This window comes from Sinocyclocheilus rhinocerous, unplaced genomic scaffold, assembly GCF_001515625.1.
Source record: "Sinocyclocheilus rhinocerous isolate Xijiao unplaced genomic scaffold, SAMN03320098_v1.1 scaffold295, whole genome shotgun sequence".
NCBI classification, from domain to species: domain Eukaryota; kingdom Metazoa; phylum Chordata; class Actinopteri; order Cypriniformes; family Cyprinidae; genus Sinocyclocheilus; species Sinocyclocheilus rhinocerous.
The window spans coordinates 1,597,861-1,617,286 of NW_015647035.1; the positions used below are offsets into that span (position 1 = coordinate 1,597,861).

Here is a 19,426-nt window from a genome sequence, read left to right on the forward strand (position 1 = left end):
GTCGCTGTTTGTCCACTTCCCAATTTCCCCCCAAAACAGCAGACAAGGGTCTTACAACCCAAAGCCAAGAAGCTCCTGTGCAATGCATATAGCTGGTCCTCCCTCTTCCCTCCACAGACCTTCTGTCTGCTGTAATTACCCATGGCACCTTGGCTCTGGGGGCCTGGCGCAGGTGACATCAATTGTAAAAATATTGAGAAAAGGTAGAGCGGGCCCCTGTTTGAGACAGCCTGCTGTCATATATGGCGCTAATCCTGCCGGCCACTGGAAGGCAGCTAGTAACATATAGCAAACATGACAGGCCTAGGCTTTTACCTATGGAAGCATGCCCTAATTTCAGCCATTCTACTGCATAAAACTATTCACCCGAAATTGAGAATTCATCATTTACTCATGCTCATGTCATTCTAAACCAGTAGATTATGTATGTATGCATGTATTTATTTATTTATTTATGTATCTATTCATTTATTTTCGTACAATGAAAGTCAGTGTTGTTTTGAACCCCACTGTGAGTAAATTATGACAAAACTGTAATTTGTGGGCAAACTACTCCTTTAAGAGCAAAATACTACACTATATAAGCAGTTAATTATTGCACTGCAATACGATTACACAGACGCCCAATGAATTATCGGCAATCCAAACACAATGCCCGACTTCCACTGACAGTGTCTTGGAGGTGAACTGCATCTTTTAGTGTCATGGCTATTCTATTAAAGCATTTTCATGGCACAGCCAAAGGTGAGTTTTAGTAAAGAGTTACAGTGTCAGAGCCGATGCATTAAGCAAATAGAATAGGCAATAAGTCAAGATAAATAAAAATGGCGTGATAAAGGCAGAGGTATAAAAAGAAGCGAAGGACAAAGATGAGGGCTTGTGTTATCTAATGCTGCAGTACAGTATCGTAAAAATAACAAATGGAAAGTGTCAGCTCGCCCAAATCTAAGAAGGAGAAAAAATATTTCATATGTCAGCTCCGTTCACCTTTTAATGGACTATTCTCAAGCAGCATGATTTTGACAAAGCACTGGGCTTTCCTCTACATCACTTGAGAGGTGCAGGTCAGCCTTTGTGAAATAGATCTGTCCTTGGTGGGGGGTTGAGAGGCACACAGCTGACCTCGCATGAAAGTACCACCGCCATGGCCGTGACATAAAAACAGTGCTTTGCATTGCACAGACAACAGAGCATGATAAATGTGGCCGGCATGAAAGCCTCTTATAGAGTCCAGCACATCAAAACGATATTTTCAGCACAGCTTCTATTAGCAATCGAGTGTACGTTTGTTTCGATACCTGTCATTCAAGAATAGTGCGTCATCGCACTTTTTTGTCTAAATAACACTACCTTTGTGGTTTCGGGCATCTTTGGATCCTTGTGGCAGTGGGGTGTATGACGTAGCGGTGGATTCGGATCTCAGATCACTGGCGGTGTCCTGAAAGAAAAAGAGTTTGGACAAACATGAATTCAGCATACTCCGTTTACACACCTGTGAACATTTATAACGTCTCCAACTATTCATTATCCAAGACAGACAGGAGAAATGTTGGTGTTTGATTTCTGTATGCAATGATCCTAATTGAGTTAAATCAAAATAACTCATTTGTCACAAGCAATCTAGAATATTTTCCCAGATAGATGACACAAAAGGGAGAGAGAATAGAAAGGCACGGCGGGGTGAGAGACAACCAAAGAATATGGGTGAGATTTCACTGCCATGACTGATTGTCTAAATGCCATAAATTTTATCAGCCCCAAGGAGAGGAAATGTTAGGAGCGGCGTTCTTATTTTATCAGGGGTGCAGGACGAGGGCAACTTTCATTATTTTGCAGGGAGGCGAGTGAAAGGTGAGGACGGGCCATGGCTTTGATTACCTGTCCCCCGCCTGTTTAAGAGAGGGGGCCACCAGGGGAAGGGCCCCAGTCACCATTCAGCCATGAAAAGCCCCGCGCGTCAGGCACGGGTCAGCCTGCCACTCACCAACACACGCTGTTGTGTGTTGACAATCTAACAGGTGGCATGAAATTACTGCTCTCCAAAGGCCAGACCTGAGTTTAAGTAAACTCATCTCTCATTGGCCGACCTTAAAAATACAAATATATTCACATAAAGGCCACAGCATAGACAGACAGAACAGGGGAACAGCTGGAGAGAATACAGATCGCCTGTGTGCTTCTGGTAGGTCACAAGTGTTGTTCTCCACCTCCTTTGTCTTCTTTCAAGGACCAAAAACACAGTATATCATGATGTGTTGATATCTGATGCCTTTGTGAAAATATTCTGCTCTTCTGCAGGCAGGAATTCTCAGAGCATTTAATCATTGTGAGGGCTAAAATGAAAAATAAACAGAGTAGAGGTGGCCTATTTTTATTTCATTCATTGAAAACACTCGGCTTAGTGCTGAGAATGTATTATTCATATACCGTTCAAAGGTTTGGGGTTGGTACGACTTGTTTTTTGTTTTTGAAAGAAGTATCTTACACTCACCAAGGGTGCATTTACACTTACAATTTAAAATCATTTTCTATTTGAATATATTTTCAAACAAAATTTATTTATTGATGGCAAAGATGGATTTTTAGCAGCCATTACTTCTGTCTTCTGTGTCACATGATCCTTCAGAAATCATTCTAATGTGCTGATTTGCTGCTCAAGAAACATTTCTTATCAATGTTGAAAACAGTTGTGATGCTTTATATTTTTTTGTGGAAAAAAGTGGTTCTTTTTTCAGGATTTTCAGAATAGAAAGTTCAAAAAGCAGCATTTATTTGATTGTTTTATTTTTGCTGAATAAAAGTATTAAGTATTTACATTAAGCAAAATTATAATAAAATAAAGTTGACTGAAATTGAAAAAGTGTAAATATAGCAATATTTATGATGGACACACTGATCTATAATAGAGAACTGGATTGCTCATGACGTCATAAAAGTGAAGCCACTGCACCGCCATATTGGTATTCCCTAGTATTACACTCTATTGAATTAAAGGGGTCATATGATGCGATTAAAATTTTTCCTTTCTCTTTGTTGGTTTTAATGTTTTTGTGTCGTCACTCCAGCCGGACAGGGCATCACAATATGGTAAGCGGCATAACATTTCCATCACATGCTTGAGGTATTCGGCCAATCACAACGCACTGGATAGCTGGCCAAAAAGAGCACACCTCGCTTTTCAGAACGATGAGCTTTGTAAAAATCGATGCGTTTCAGAAAGGCGGGGCATAGAGGAGAAACAATAATGTACAGTATGTGGAAAATAATGTGTTTTTTCAACCTTAAACCGCATTAACGCTTAAAACACATTTCATTACACCAAATACACAAAATAATGTTCTTTTTAGCAACATCATATGACCCCTTTAATAGGAAATCATCCCGTTTTAATGAGAAAACATCAACTAACGAGTCAGCGTTTTTATTCGTAAAGTAGGCAAATGTTTCAACAATGATTTTATTAACAGCATGCATTTGAAGCAGTTAATGATTTAAACATTGGTTAAAATAATAATTACTTTAACATGCATAACATAACATTTTACTCCTGGAAACTGTAATGCTAGTAAAACGCCATAAAATTTGTGCTAATCCTGTGTGACTGATAAGCTTCAAATCGAGTGATTTTAGGTCAAGGTTTTAACTGTCAGTCAATGAGGCTCTCTGCCGGTAGGGAATAGTAAGATGGCCACTCGAACCGTTCCGGTGGCAGTTTAGAACGCAATGAGCAATCCAGTCATTATATAGATCAGTGGATAGACACCAATGTTCAATGCATATTATAAAACGGATAGTTCCGGTCCTTGATTCTGATTGGTTGAGCCGCGTTCGAAGCTGTTGTAAATTGCACTACAAACATACACCTTTGTTTACTTCTGTGTGTTGCTCGGCAACCACTTTGTTGGAACCACAACTGTTTCTGAGGAACTACATTGTTTGGTGGAAGAATACTGTTTTCATTTATATCATTACACATTATTTGCTCTGTTTTATTCTGTGAAACCTTACTACGTATATGGAATAACCGTTTTATAAAAGCAATAAACCCCGTGAAGCTGCTTCTTGGGGCTTATTGCTTTATTAACAATTGTAAATCAAAATAAAACATTCCAAAACATTCTTCCAAAGGTTAACTATCTGCAGGCTGTTTATAGTTACCAAGTTACCCCCCCCCCATTGTTATCACATGACTAATTATCGTCCTAATTACACAAATCCAGTGGGGTGCAGCTGCATCAGGCTTTCAGAGTACGTCAGCAGTTTCCTTGTTACCATTTCAATCTCCTCTGGCCGTTTGGCTTTAATATCCTAAAGCAGCATTTTTAGTGTCAGCTTCAGTCCGCCCTGACTAATTTCCTCTGGACCTGACAGATCAGAGGCCTTCCCCACCAAGCAGCCCTGTCCCAGCCACAAAGCCGCTCGTAATCCTGCTGCTTGTCTACAATTAATCTTCCCAGTTGCCACATTATTAACACCACCACCCACAGACAGGGGCTGGCTATGCCCCACCGGTCACAGAGCACCCCCCCTCCGGCCCAGTGGCCAGGCACGTCAATCACATGCCGTGCGCAAAAGTCGCCTGCTGTCAACATCAGAGATACCCCCTCTCTCCTAACCATCCCACTCCTCCCGGGCCAAGTCCACTGATCAAACACCCCCACCCTGGAAGAAGATTAATCAGAGCCCTCCCTCCACTTCCTCCCCTCCCATCCACTCCTCTCTTTCTCTTTATTCAATGAGCCATCCTCAAGATGAGAAAGGAGGCCTGCCTCATAATGGGAATCCCGGCAGAAAAAAAAAAGTTAAAGGAAAACTTTGTTTGAATGCCAGCTGTTATCTGGGCCTTTTTTGGAAAAAAAAAAGGGCAGGAGGACAAGAGCCTTGCTTTGATCGGCATCCTTAAGATTTTACACAAACATAATCACAAGCCAAGGGGTCACCTCGGGCCCTTTGAATTCATTCAGTCTGGGAGCTTTGAGCACGCACAGGCAGTTAAGAGCTTCTTCTTTCACAAAGCACTTTGTTTTTAGTCGCTTTTAAAAGATATGCATCACTATCCATCAAATAAATGGCAACTTGTGTGCTCTGATCTGTCCGTCTATAATGAGGGATAGTACTGTGGCCCTAAAAAGCATCTGGACAGTTAAAAATGTCTGAATGTTATTGCATTAATACAATATCAAAGCAAGGGCCACCTGCAAACAAACAATGAAATAGATAAAAAAACTAAACTAAACTAACAATTTAATGAACCATTTTTTGAATTACTTTTAACCAACGGACATTGCAGAGATTTGTAGTATAAGTATGAAGCCAGTTAAGCATAAAGTTCACACAGATGACCTAGTAGAACAACCACGGGTGTAGTTCATCATACAACTTTAGACAAACAGAAAGTGTCTGAATACATTTAGTCTAAGTTTTGAATGTATTATGTTATATATCATTTAAAACTAACTTTTTTGTTTTTTTTAAACTGATTTGCTTGAAAGTGTTCTTGTGTGAACTTTCTTTAAAATAAATGCTATCTGATTTTATATTTTCTATCAATGCAATGAGAGAGAGAGAGCATGCAGTCTAGAGTCTAGATGAAATTATCTTCAGATGCAGTTATGCCACTGAGCCACGAGAAGAAAGCAAGAATCTTCACTCATCCCACTGCTCAGATGAATATCCATCAAGGCCGAAATATGGCCGCCCTGATTCTGAGAAATATGGACCATATGGTGTGGTAACTTTGGGAGGTATTTGCGGAGTGGCAGCAGCTAACTGTGCATCCTTCTGAGATTTAAAACAACATCCAGAGACACATTCTCCAGTCTCAACACCGTGTTCATCTTCAGCTCTCATTCATTCTACCTTCCTTTCTTTTGTTTGTTCTCTTTCTTGCTTTCTTTACCACCACCCACTCACGCGCTCTCTCTCTCTCTCTCACACACACACACACACACACACACACACACACACACACACCCGTGTGACGGAGCGCACAACTTCCTACACTGGTCAGATGGGGGCGCTGCAGTGTCAAGTTTGCATAAGCCTCTCATCTAATCACGCTGAGCTCTTGTTCTCCAGGCCCTGGGCATATGCTTTCCTGCTCACATCATTATTGTCTTTATACACTGAGTAATCACTACACTTTATGATAATGCAGCAGAAATTTACAAGCTGGAGAAAGAAAAAAGTCTCTAATAATGGCATTAACAGAGAAAGCCACAGCAGATCTCAGCCCAACAGGGGCTCTGCACTCAAAGGGAGGACTGCTTGCTGAAAATGTCACAGTGAAATATGACTCGTCTCCTGGATTATACATCATACTCATGCTCCCTCTTCCCTTCGCATGTCCTTTTTTCTCCCCCGCAAATAAATGACGAAAAATCCAGCCATTTGTGATTATCAACTCCAAACAAATCTCCACCCCAGAAAGTGGGAAGAGGTGAACGGGTGGCTAAGATGCAGTTAACGCTATGATTTGGTTTCGTGTGAACCCCTAAAGCTGGAGATATTCCTCGCCGAAGCATCAAGAGTTGAGCGTGCCTAGTGCAACTCGCAGCACGTCTCATCCTTACGAGGCCTGATCAGGGTTACAATCTAATTACCAGCGCCGCAAAAGAGATATACAGAGATAGAGTGAGACAGACAGAGGGAGAGAGAAAGAGAGGCAAAGATCAGTGTAAACACCAGTGCTTTTTATCTCCTTATATATCTGGACAACTAGACAAAGTGCTAAAACGAAATAAATGTGGCCTGACAGCCACTTCAAAGAGTTCAGCCAGGGGCTTACTGCTACTTAAGGCGCAGGAATGTTGTTGCTAAGCATCAGCCTACAACCTATCAGGTCCAACAGAAGGGCCTGCTTTCCCTTTAAGAGTGAACGAGCGAGAGAAAGAGAGTGGAAATTCAACAGTAACGGGAGGCTTGGGATTCAAGGAGATTTTGTAGCTTAAAGCAATTGTTAGAAGAAACAAGCTTTCTGTTTTGTTTTCTCTTGACACCATTTCAGCTTTTTGTGCTTGCAAAAGACATGTAGTAAAATGTTTTTTTATATGTTTTCTCTCTGGGTCTGTAACAAGAAAAAAAAATGTTTTCTGTGGGTATGAAACTTTTTCTTGTCTTTCGTGCAAGACTTTTTTTTTCTGATGAGCTGAAGATCAGAGGGAAAACAAACATCTTTGTGTGTATTTAAGTCAATGAAATGTCGGTCTGATTTTCTGTTTGTACTTATTAAGCTCATTTAATCGTGATATGCTTTGCATAAATCGTGTATATATACGGGTCAGACCTATAAATTATATTTGAAGCGCATCTTTGTGTGTATTTAAGTCAATGAAATGATTTTCTGTTTGTACTTATTAAGCTCATTTAATCATGATATGCTTTGCATAAATCGTGTATATATACACAGGTCAGACCTATAAATTATATTTGAAGTGCAGACTGATTATACGCAGTATAAATGTCATGTTGAGAGCGGGAAAATGTTCGTTGTGCCAATCACTGAAGAAGCACTTTAATGCTTTTGACCTTCATAATTGTTTTTCAGATGTATGGCAGTAATGTATTTTAAATGGCTGTAGTGTGCATAAAACTGTATTAATTCTGTTTTCTTAAGTAAAGACTAGAAAGGGAAGGCTGGATGTAATGATGCCTGCCCTCCAAGGGGTTTAAGAGTCTTTTCCGTGGTGTGAGCTGCATTGAGCAAGTATTTAATGATTTACCAGTTCTACTTCAATGCACTTGTGCTACGTAAGTGTATCATATGATCAGTGATCACAAGTGAAACAGCCTTTGCCTCAAGCATATACACAAATTCTCCCGGAGACGGGACTCTATGTACAGCTCGGCTTTAAAAAGCAAAGGTTTAGGCACAACAGGAAGTTAATCACCCATATCAACAGGCACAACACTTTACATGGCTTTACAGGGCATGAACTTGAAAGAGGCAGCTTGTTTTTTAAAACCGTTTAGCTGCTTTATCAAGATTGACTCTACCAGGAAAGTACAAACGTAAGGGGAAAAAAGTTGAATGAACTTTACTTAAAACTTCAGTCAAAACTAAGCTGCTGCATGGTGTTTCTCATTTATGCCACTTTGAGTCAATTAAAATTGTATTCAATATATGGATATAATACTTTTTTTTTTAGCTGAATCCCTTGATAAGTTTCCCAACAAATATTACAGAGAAACAATTTAGTATTAAATAAGACATATTTATTAAATATTTTTTTCCTGACCAACTGAAATGGTGATAAATTACACAGTTCAGTTTTTTTTTTTTTTTTTTGTGGATAATTAACAGATGTTTTCATCTTTAGATGTACATGTCATTAGCCAATATACACTATTAACTAAATATAATTGTTTGCAGATGATTAATTATAGCTGGATAAAGCAGCTGGCAAATTCATGTAATCACGCCTTTACAATTTGCATTTGTCAACTGCTCTGTATACCTCTTCTTCTCAGTTCCCCATGTGTATCTCCCCTCTATATCTTTCCATTTCACACACTCTCTCTCAAAGGTATGACACACGGTGCCTCTTTATGTTGCGCTTAGGAGCTGTATCTAATGTCAGGGATGTTTTCAAGTATGTGGGATGTTAAATTATTGAGGATTCTGTGAGTAGGACTGTCAAACCGGTTGTCTGGGATGTTTCCTACGCAATTAGATGCTCCGAGACATTTGAAGAGTACCCACAAAGCAGACCTGCAGAAAGTGACATGTGAACTTAAAGGAAATTAGCTTTTTACATGAGTGAAATGTGAAGGTTACTTAGCAATGCTTAAGCTGGAAGAACGACTCTGTGAAGTGCGTCTTTGACTCAGCCCTGATGTGAAGACAGCCATTTTCTTTACTTCCAGCACACCCCAGTCAGAGAAGATCACAGAGGGAGTGAAAACTAATTTTGACTTGGGGCATATGGGAGGGGGAAAAAAATCTCTTGATGTTTGCAGGAGAGATAAAGGCTGAGGTTGTCAACTAGCTTGCAAGCGCTATTTCAGCCTACAGCGTAAAGCAAAACAAATAAATGTTACAGTGTAATGATAATCGATTAGTTACATGGGCAGTGGGATGATGCCACTGTGAAACAAAAAGGTTTTCAATAATATCCTGTGCAAGTTTACCCTTTATGTCATTATTAATAAAACAAACCTACATCTACCACATTACAAGTTGCACTACAATATACAATCAGCGACCACAAGAGCAAGACGTGCCGAGCATGTGAGGCAGTCACTGCGGTTTTAAAAGCTGTGAGGGAAAGATAGCAGGAGGCCTTATTCTCCCAGCATCCTCCCCTCCCTGGGAGAAGGACTTATGAAGGTGAGCGCCTCCCTGACAGGCGCGAAAATAAAGGAGACAAACCCTGGATAAAAATTAAATAAAAAGTAGCTGTCTTAAACAGTAATTGCACTGCTTTGCTGAGCAGGCTTTCAGATATATAAACTTGATTTACTATCGGCTCACAACTACAAATCAGAATGTCTTAGAAACACTTGTGCTATGAAATTGTTTAATCTCATCAAGTTCTGCTTTCACAGCAAGCTATAAATCACAAACTCTTTGTTATCATAGACCTCCATGAGCGCCTCTCAGGCAGGCAATGGATCGTGGGTATATATAATCTTGACTGCACAAACAGCGGGGTCGTCAGTGGCTGAAATACTTTCATATAAGCCGCGCCGCAGCTGCTGGATCACGAGGCGGTGATGGATATCTCATTTCCAACTCTCTGCATCCACTTCCAGCAAATTATTACTGCATAAATTTCTTGTCAACAGAAACGGACAATTAATTAAGTTAAAAATGGACTCATGATCGCATCTACAAACCAAATAGAAGAGCAGGGACAATTTTCCAGTAAGTGGATTTACCGGCGGGTCAGTTTAATGAATGATTTTAAACTTCGTCATAAACTTCCAGACAGGCCAATATCTACACAGAAGCCTCGGCGCAGGCCAGGTGCTGACAGATTTACATAAAGCCTATTTATGCCTGGGACCCGTGGTTGATGGCTGAGGTAGAAATAAAGTTTATTAGGGCTCAGAGAATGTGGCCAACCTCGCATTCTCCATCATCAGCAAAATGGGAGATAGCCGCAAAACACCTTGACTTTTCTTCAGAAAATATACACATTTAACAGGCAATCGAGATGAATTATTTCATACTTATTCACAGCACATTTGTTTCTTTTTTTTGCTCTGGTCATTAATCAGAGAGTGAATCCTGCAACAAAGAAGAGCCCGGAGATTTATATGTATTTTAGCTTCTTTACAGATAAATCACGCCATGCAATTATGGTGGGAGAGGCCCAGCTGTGACCCCATGTCGAACTAATGACACAGAGAAATTTAAATCTTGTCTTTTCTCCCCTGACTTCACCCTAATCATAGTTAAAGAGAGATGTTTCTCCTATGGTGCAAGAGGAACATAAAAGCCAGCTTTATGTTTTAGCTCTGAAATCATGCCGCATCTGACCTGCGGGGCATTTGCATGCCAAATAATGTGCTGAAATAACATTGGTGTTATCTAACACAAACAACAACATAAGTGATGCTTAGAGCATCAATTTAAACATTAACAATGGTGAAATTAAAAGGTCAGAGTGCACTGAATATGCTCACAACATTCTTTTAGTATGCAAGATAACGTTACCAACAAAATCTTAGCATAATGGAACTCTAGCGACAGAACATCTTTGTATAACAGAAGGATAGCACAATATTAGCAAAAAAAGCATGCTATCACAACATTCTTTCATTAGCAACAAAAATTATATTGGAAGGTTAATTATATTGGAAGGTTAGCGACAAAAAAAATCAAAAAGCATTTGCTAAATCTTAAAAAAAAGCATGAATGTGAACATAAGCTGAAAGAAATATGCAAATATGGTAAAATCAAGACATAAGAGTGCACTGAGCATGCTATCACAACATTCAACATACATCATTGCATGCATTCTTCAGAGAAATCAATCCCAGCTCAGTGAAAAAAATCTATACAAGATGGATAATGAAACGAGAGAAATGTTTATTATAAATACAGTCGTGGTCAGAATTATTGGCACCCTTGGTAAATATGATCAAAGAAGGCTGTGAAAATAAATCTGCATTGTTAATCATTTTGATCTTTTATTTAAAAAATTCACATAAATCTAACCATTCATTGGAGTATAAGAATTTTAAATGGGGGGAAATATCATTATGACACAAATGTTTTTCTCTAATACACATTGGACACAATTAACGGCACCCGTGTCCGGTTGGAAGATCCAAACATGGCCCATTACAAGATTTCTAACAGAGTCAGTCACTTTTTGATGTTTTATCTGTTGGTATTTGATAGAATCAAAGACATGGCATATCTAAACAAGATGTCCAGGACCTCCAGCAGAAATATAGGACCACAACATTAAAAATACAGGAGTATATTTCATTGAACACATGGGGTACTTTTTATCCCTGTGTGCACCAAACCCATCTTGAGTGTTTGTTGCTAAAAAGCTAATTTTTTAGTTAAGAATTTCTAGGGGTGCCAATAATTGTGTCCAACGTGTATTTGAGAAAAACATTTATGTCATAATGATATTTCCCCCCCATTTTAAATTCTTATTCTCCAATGAAAGGTTAGATTTATGTGAATTTTTCTAATAAAAGATAAAAATTATTAACAATGCAGATTTATTTTCACAGCCTTCTTTGATCATATTTACCAAGGGTGCCAATAATTCTGACCACGACTGTATATTCATTCAATACTAAAAAGAATCTAACTACTCACCTACTACTTATGTGGACCATGTTTGCAACAGTATTGTGTAGCTAGCTTAGCAACATGCTGATGCTCTATTGAAATCAATTGTGAGTGGAATCACTCACTTATAAAGTTCTATTTCAACTAGCTTGCTGTCCATAAGGCAGTCGCCTATGTAGGCATATGTAGACAGCGAGGCAGCTCAACTAGGTTTTGGAAAGGACCCATAGTTCTCTCACTCGTTGAAACAACTTTTGATGGCTTGTTTTAGTTGCTTTAAAAGGCCATGCTCTCTAATAACACCCAGGCCTCTCAATATCCAGGCCTGATTTATTATTAATACTGCCTGCAGTCTGTCCCCTGATTAACTTTGTTTTACTGGGCCCTGCCTTTAATCTGTCTCTCAGTGAGATAAATTAGCCAGTGTTGTGCCAGTTCTGCACTCTCTTTGCTTTACTCTGTTTATCTCTGCCCATGACATGTCCACGTCAACAGCAGACACATCTGTTTCAATGCACAAGACACTGCTCTGGACCAAGTTAGCCATCCCTTTTTTCTTCTCTTCCACTGACTATTGTGTCAAACAATTCCCTCTCTTGACTGAAATGATAAACTCCACTGTTAACGTATAAATAACACACTTTCTATCTTCCCAGATGCTCCGCTCTGGGTTTTAATGGCGGTGTGTTTGCGGTGAATAAAAGAGGGTTTCGTAAACTAGGCGGAGCTAGGCCCAGTCTCAGACCTTTCCTGTGAATGTTTTCTGTTCTCCTCTTGGCCTCCTCACTAGTGTTAAATCACAGGCTGCTGTCAAGGAGCACTAAGCTAGTATGCGTCACTGGGGAGTGCAGAAAGCACTTGGTATAATTCTGTCCATCAGCTTAATTTATTATATCGGTAGCTTTGTAATCATGCGCAATAAGTTATGGGGCCTGACACAAAGGAATTCGGTTTGAAGGCAAAAGTGTTTATCATAATGTAGTAATCTTAATCAGTACTGTCATTGTTAACTTAAACTAAAGCTATTAAAACCATAATAATCATAATAAAGATTAAATAAAATAAAAGATGAAAGATGAAAATTAGAAATTCTGCATTGGCAACTAACTGAAATATGAGTTTAAATGGAAGTACTAAAATTACTACAACAAACAAACAAAATAAATAAATAAAAATACACACAAAAAAATGAAAAATGACAAAAGCCCATACAATTACTGAAACGTAGACTAAAATTCAAATTAAAACTGAAAATACAAAAATAAAAGCTAATTCAAAATATTAATAAAATAATAACACAACTGACCTTAAATCATAGGCTGCTATATAGAATTAAGGAGTGGCCTCTAGTACCCAACTTTATCTTATAGTTTTGTGACTGTAGACTGACGTACAAGACTGTTTCAATAATATTCGGTTTGAAGGCAAAAGTGTTTATCATGTTTAAAGGTCTGGTCAGACCATATCTACCGTATTTACATGGGGAAGAGTATAAAGACAAGTGTTTTATTTTTCTATCTGGACACTAACACAATGACTTTGTGGATAGGGTTAGAGCAAATAAAAAGTGAAACCCTGGGTGCCTCTGAAGAGAAGTGAATCTTTCAATACTCATCCCAGATGGTCCCATGAAACCAGTATTTAAGTCTTAGTATTCAGGAGGGAAGAGCCGAGTAAGCTGTGCCACTTTTTTCCCCAAGTATATAAAAGTTAATATATATATACACAAACACACACACACACACACACACACACATATAAATATATATAAATATATGTGTGAAAAACACACACAACACACACAAAAAATATGTAATTTTTTAAATAATAGTGTATTATATACCATGTTTGATAATGTTTGGTTCTGTGTGAGATGGTTTGATCTCTAGAGACGCGTCGTTCCTCCAGAGAGACATGAGGAGCAAACACACACTGATCACGAGGGACGCTGGTGCATTACTCCTTTATTCTCATTAGGACTTCAAAAAATAAAAGCTAATTCAAAATATTAATAAAATAATAACACAACTGACCTTAAATCATAGGCTGCTATATAGAATTAAGGAGTGGCCTCTAGTACCCAACTTTATCTTATAGTTTTGTGACTGTAGACTGACGTACAAGACTGTTTCAATAATTAAATATTGTGTATTTACTGTAAACATTACCACTGAAATTACCACCGTTTGTTCAGGTTGCGAGGTTCCATTTGGTTTCTTGGCTGACACTTTCTGTCCAAGGCAATTAACAAATTTTAATTTTAGTTGTTTAGTTTTTTTAGTTAGTTTTTTTTTTAGTTGTTGTTTAGAATTTGGTAGCCACAATCCACAAATCTCTCTTTTTAAACAAAAGACCTTTGCAACATTTAAAAGGCCAGGAAAGATGAAGCAATAGGATGAATCTAAAACTAATACCAGAGTAACTAACGCTAGCATGCTACTTACCACTTGCCCTCTGTCTGGGTAGACCAACTACATCAGTTATATTCATAAAATGATAGGAAACAGATTTTTTTTTTTCCCAAACAGAAACGAAATACAAGATAGTAACGCTTCTAATTAGCCTATTAATCACACATGTCCTTTAGGGTTATGGCCTCCTTTGTTGGTTTAAGCTAGCAGAGATGGAGGCTGATTTACAAGATGGGCGCCGCTCTCTCGCCGTGGGTACGACTCTGTTTAGCATAAAAGGAACACTGGGCTGTGAAACCCTAACAATGAGCCATATCTCCCTATAGCCCTCTTTTAAAGTGCCACATTTGCATATCAAGCCACCAATGCTGATACGTAAACGTGTTCCTTCATCAGATGGCTCTGATGATGAGAGCCATTCATCTGCCTGTTAGCGTCCTGCTTTAGTGCTATACAAAAGCGCAGTGGGCTGAAAGAGACATCTTGTGTCATAGCCATTGAGAGATAATGATATCGTTATACCTCCTTGATCACACGCTCACTCGCGCACGTGAAAATTCCTGTACACTTCAGTACGATAGCCCGACGTTCTTCTGGTTTACATCTGAATAACTACTTCTTTATCTGAGCACTTCAATTTGCAAGGCTTGCTGGAAGGCAGCTCCTCCTGATGTTAATTGCGGGGTACTTAAGCACTAAAAGATTAACATAAAACCCTTTGGAAACAAGCTAATAGTTGTATGATCATTTGTCCGTGGCCTTTGTCTGTCTATCACCACTTTGCCTCTAGCTGTAATTTTATCAAGGCGCTGTAAAATACCATTTAAACAAGTTGACTTACAGATAATTAATAACAGGAATCATATTATTCAATTGAGCTACTCTGGAACCATTAACAAGTGAGGGAGCAAAACATAATTAAACTATTCTATTTTATCAACCTATTCATTACGTTGAGCAAATGATGACTCTCTGAGGAACCGTCTCAGAATAATGAGAAGAGCGAGAGTCTGAACTGAGGCCCTGCTCGACTAGATATCTTCTTCAGTGAGACAGGACAGAGAAAATAATGCAATCTAACAATCCCAACGATCTAAAATATCCACGTGACCACACAAAATACTCTAAAATAAAAGTGTGAGAGTTTGATTTAACACTGTTAATCAAGAACCTCAAGCTTTGAGCAGCTCAGCAGAAACTGATAAGTAATTTAAAACAGAGGTTCACCTTGACTTAAATCTCTCTTTTTTTAATGTTTAGAGGTGAAATTATTTGAAATTCACTGTGCAGCAGTGTTTGTGATTGTACAGGAAAAAAAAGACAATAAAGTAATTGTGATTATTCTGATCACAGACAAAACCCAGAAACAGTATTATTTTTGTATTATTTATATAATTTTATAGCATTTAATTATTATTTTGAATGAACTTTTTATATTTTAATTTAAATTTTAGTAATTTTGAGTACTTTTGACATTTTTTTGTCATTTGTCAATTTATATATACATTTTTAATTTAATATTTATTTTAGTTTTAGTAAGTTTAGTAATTCAACTTATTTCAGTTAGTTGGCAATTCAACATTTCTAATTTTCATTCTTCATCTAATATATTTTATTCCAGATTTATTTCACTTATCAAAAACAGTTTTTAATAGTTTTAGTTAACAATAACAACACTGCTCAGAAAACAAACTGAATATACAATTCTGTTCATGGATATTTAGTTTAGTTACTGCTAGGTGCCTCAAAGACATTTTTCAGCATCTTGTGTCACAATGTGCATCAGACTAAGGCTGGCACTATTGCCCGCTAGGGTATATCTATAATAACTGACAAGCCCAGGAATATTAGGGTCTCCAGAGAGTCAGGGATCATGTCAAAGTAATGTAAAACACAAAAATACAGTTCACCATCTGAATACACAGAATGGGAAATGCAGCATCCTTGCAGAATGAAAAAAAAAAAAAAGTATTAGCCTATCACAATCCTTTGAGCAATGACTGTTTAAAATCACTGGCTGCCCCGCTGTCACTGTACAAGATCAGACAGGGCGAAGTTATTCTGCCCATAAGACAAGCGTGGACACTTCCATCAAAGTGGACAAATTCACCCATGACTTCATCTGCAGAGCTGTCAGTACATCACTACGTCTCATTTGTGCAGAGAAGCTCTAGGCAAGCATCCAGACTGGCAGAGTCAGACATGCGAGATGGAGGCAAAAGAAGCCAGCGTCCCGAGTGTTGTGCCACTCAATCATTGGAGCATTGTAGGTCACGGGCACAGTGAAGGTCAGCTGGGAATGGACCGTGTCTGTCGTGTCACGTCACTCCGGAGAAGGTGTGGCCACCATGTGAGCGCCTCTGTCTTTGCCAAGTGCACTCAAATGCACCGAGCTCATGTGTTATTCACCAGGCTTGCTGTTGCAAACACTCAAAAGACTATTCATTTATCTGGGATACCTGAAGCGTGGCAAAATGATTGGTTCTCTGCCGTTGCAGGCAGGGAAAAAAATGATGCTAAACAATTTGTGTCAATTTTCAACAGGAATTATTCTGTTCTTTTCAGGATGAGACAGGCCGCGTGCATAATGACGTTACCCTAATAGTGTGACAGCAGAGCTACAGGCCTATGACATTTGCTGGAGAAATCACTAAGCAGTTGCTGGACTGTGATCTTACTAGACCATAGAACATCCAAACCACCACAATTAATGATCCAGACGTAATGCTACAGCCAGTGACAAATGTATATATGCAATTATTTATTCATCCTTTTCAAATTGAGAAATGTATAACAACGTCAATCACATTCACATTATGCAATGTGTAAAAAAGGGTTGAAAAGCATCAAATATAGGTTAACATGATTGTCTGTGATCGAGTAAATGGGAAAATCAAAGAGGTAAAAAAATAAAAATAAAAATAAAAAAACAATTTTTTGTGCAATGAACAATTCAGTCCACCTACCTAATTGAGTCACTGACAGTAACAACTTTTAACAGATACTCTATTCAGTGCCTGGTTATATGTCCTGCAAAAGTGTTGTTTGACGTGTTATTTTGACCATGAATGTCTTTTAAATATTATAAATATACTACTGTTCAAAACGTTGGGGTCAGTTAGGATTTTTTTTTTAGAGACGTTTTATTCAACTTAGCTTTGCATCACAGGAATACATTACATTTTAAAATATATTCAAATAGAAAAAAAACTATTTTAAATAGTAATATTTCACATTATAGTTTTTACTGTAATTTTGATCAAATAAATGCAGCCTTGGTGAGCATAAGACATTTCTTTAAAGAAAAGTACCATTTTTACCAACCCCAAACTTTTGAACAGTAGTTATATATAACCAAGTGAAATTAAGCATTTCTCAGTCTTTCATACTAGCTTAGCCTACATTCTATGCAAATTCTACTTGTTTTTATGTATTATACCTTTGATACTCAGCTACTACAAGGTTTGTTCATGAGTCTGAAAATGCCATGTGACTGATCACTCTTTTAAAGCTGTGTGCAGCAGATGGTGAAAAACATACATTTGATTTTATTTAATCAGAATGCATGGTACTATTGTCAATAGAACAACCTTATTTCTGCTCATAGAACCCTTGTCAAAAAAACAAACAAAAAAAAACACGCACCTGCATGTTAACTCTTGGTGCCACTTCTGTGGTGGTCACAATTAAAGGCACGTAAGGGTGTAAATGAGTGAAGCTTGGGTGCTGAGCTCATATGCTGTCTCCTGATGGGAGTGTGCTAGAGCGTGTTACGAGTGCTTAGATTGAAAACCCAATTCAGACAGTAGTGGAGTCAGCTCCCACTGTTCACCACTGAGGACCAATGAATTGGTTGCGGGCGTGACAGTTAAGGTGGATTACCTTGTATTTTTATCAGTGTAGAGTCTAGACGGGGACTGCATTTAGATAATGAACTATAGCATTACAAGCTGGCTTTACTCTGCGTGTTCACTCCTGGAAATGAACTGGGCAAACGAAGACAAGACACGTCAGATTTACTGTAAGCCAGAGGGTTTAGTAGGTCATACAATGTTCAATGCATTGGCTGAAAATAATTTGAATATGTTTCCTGCTGCATAAGACTAGCATCGGAAAATAGTGTTGTTAGCATTGATTTACTATTGTAGTTTTTGTTATTATGTGACCCTGGACCACAAAACCAGTCATAAGGGTCAATTTTTCGAAATTGAGATTTATACATAACCTGAAAGCTAAATAAATAAGCTTTCCATTGATGTATGGTTTGTTAGGACAGGACTATATTTGGCCGAGATACAACTATTTTGGAATCTGAGGGTGCAAAAAAATCAAAATATTGAGAAAATTGCCTTTAATGTTGTCCAAATGAAGTTCTTAGCAATGCATATTACTAATGCATTAACCCTAATAATTTTGCTAATTTTCGCCCAATTTCCAATTTGCCCTTTGTCTCAAAAATTTTGGAAAAAGTTGTTGCATCTCAGGTTCATTCCCATCTTTTAAAAAATAGCCTGTTTGAAAAATTTCAATCCGGTTTCCGCCCTTTGCATAGTACAGAGACTGCCATGGTAAAAGTTGTTAATGATTTGCTGATGTCAGCTGATTCTGGACTTTAACTATACTTATTCTACTCGATTTAACCGCGACCTTTAATACAATTTCTCATCAAGTTCTCTTAGATAGACTACTCTCTATAGGTATTACTGGTGTCCCTCTTAGTTGGTTCAGATCTTATCTCTCTGGGCGCACACAATTTGTTCAACTTAAAAATTTCAGATCATATGTCTCACCTATTACAGCTGGTGTTCCTCAAGGCTCTGTTTTGGGCCCTCTTTTATTTATTATTTATTTACTACCCCTTGGTTATATTTTTAGGAAATATGGCATCAATTTTCATTGCTATGCTGACGACACAAAGCTTTATTTGTCTTCTAAGCCAAATTCTACCCTTCTTTCTTCCTCTCTTTTGGGCTGCTTAGAAGAGATTAAATCCTGGTTTTCGCGTAATTTTCTCAAGTTGAATACTGACAAAACAGAAGTTCTTCTTGTTGGTACTAAATCTAATTTGTCAAAATCCAACAGTTTTTCATTTTCTGTTGATAACTCTATAATCTCCCCATCTACTCAGGTTAAAAGTCTGGGTGTCATCCTCGATAGTACTTTATCTTTTGAAAAGCATGTGAACAATATTACTCGGTCTGCGTATCTCCATTTACGGAACATCAGCCGCCTTCGTCCATTTCTCACACCAAATTCC

General features: G+C 38.2%; 1 protein-coding gene across 1 annotated transcript in view; it reads right to left on the bottom strand.

Annotated features, from left to right (window-relative positions):
- The window catches only part of lrmda (leucine rich melanocyte differentiation associated), a 299,448-nt gene that overhangs the window by 28,715 nt on the left and 251,307 nt on the right, over positions 1-19,426 (bottom strand). The window contains exon 6 of the mRNA XM_016512677.1: positions 1,351-1,438. Coding sequence (XP_016368163.1) covers positions 1,351-1,438 — 88 coding nt within the window. The remainder of the gene's footprint in view (positions 1-1,350; positions 1,439-19,426) is intronic.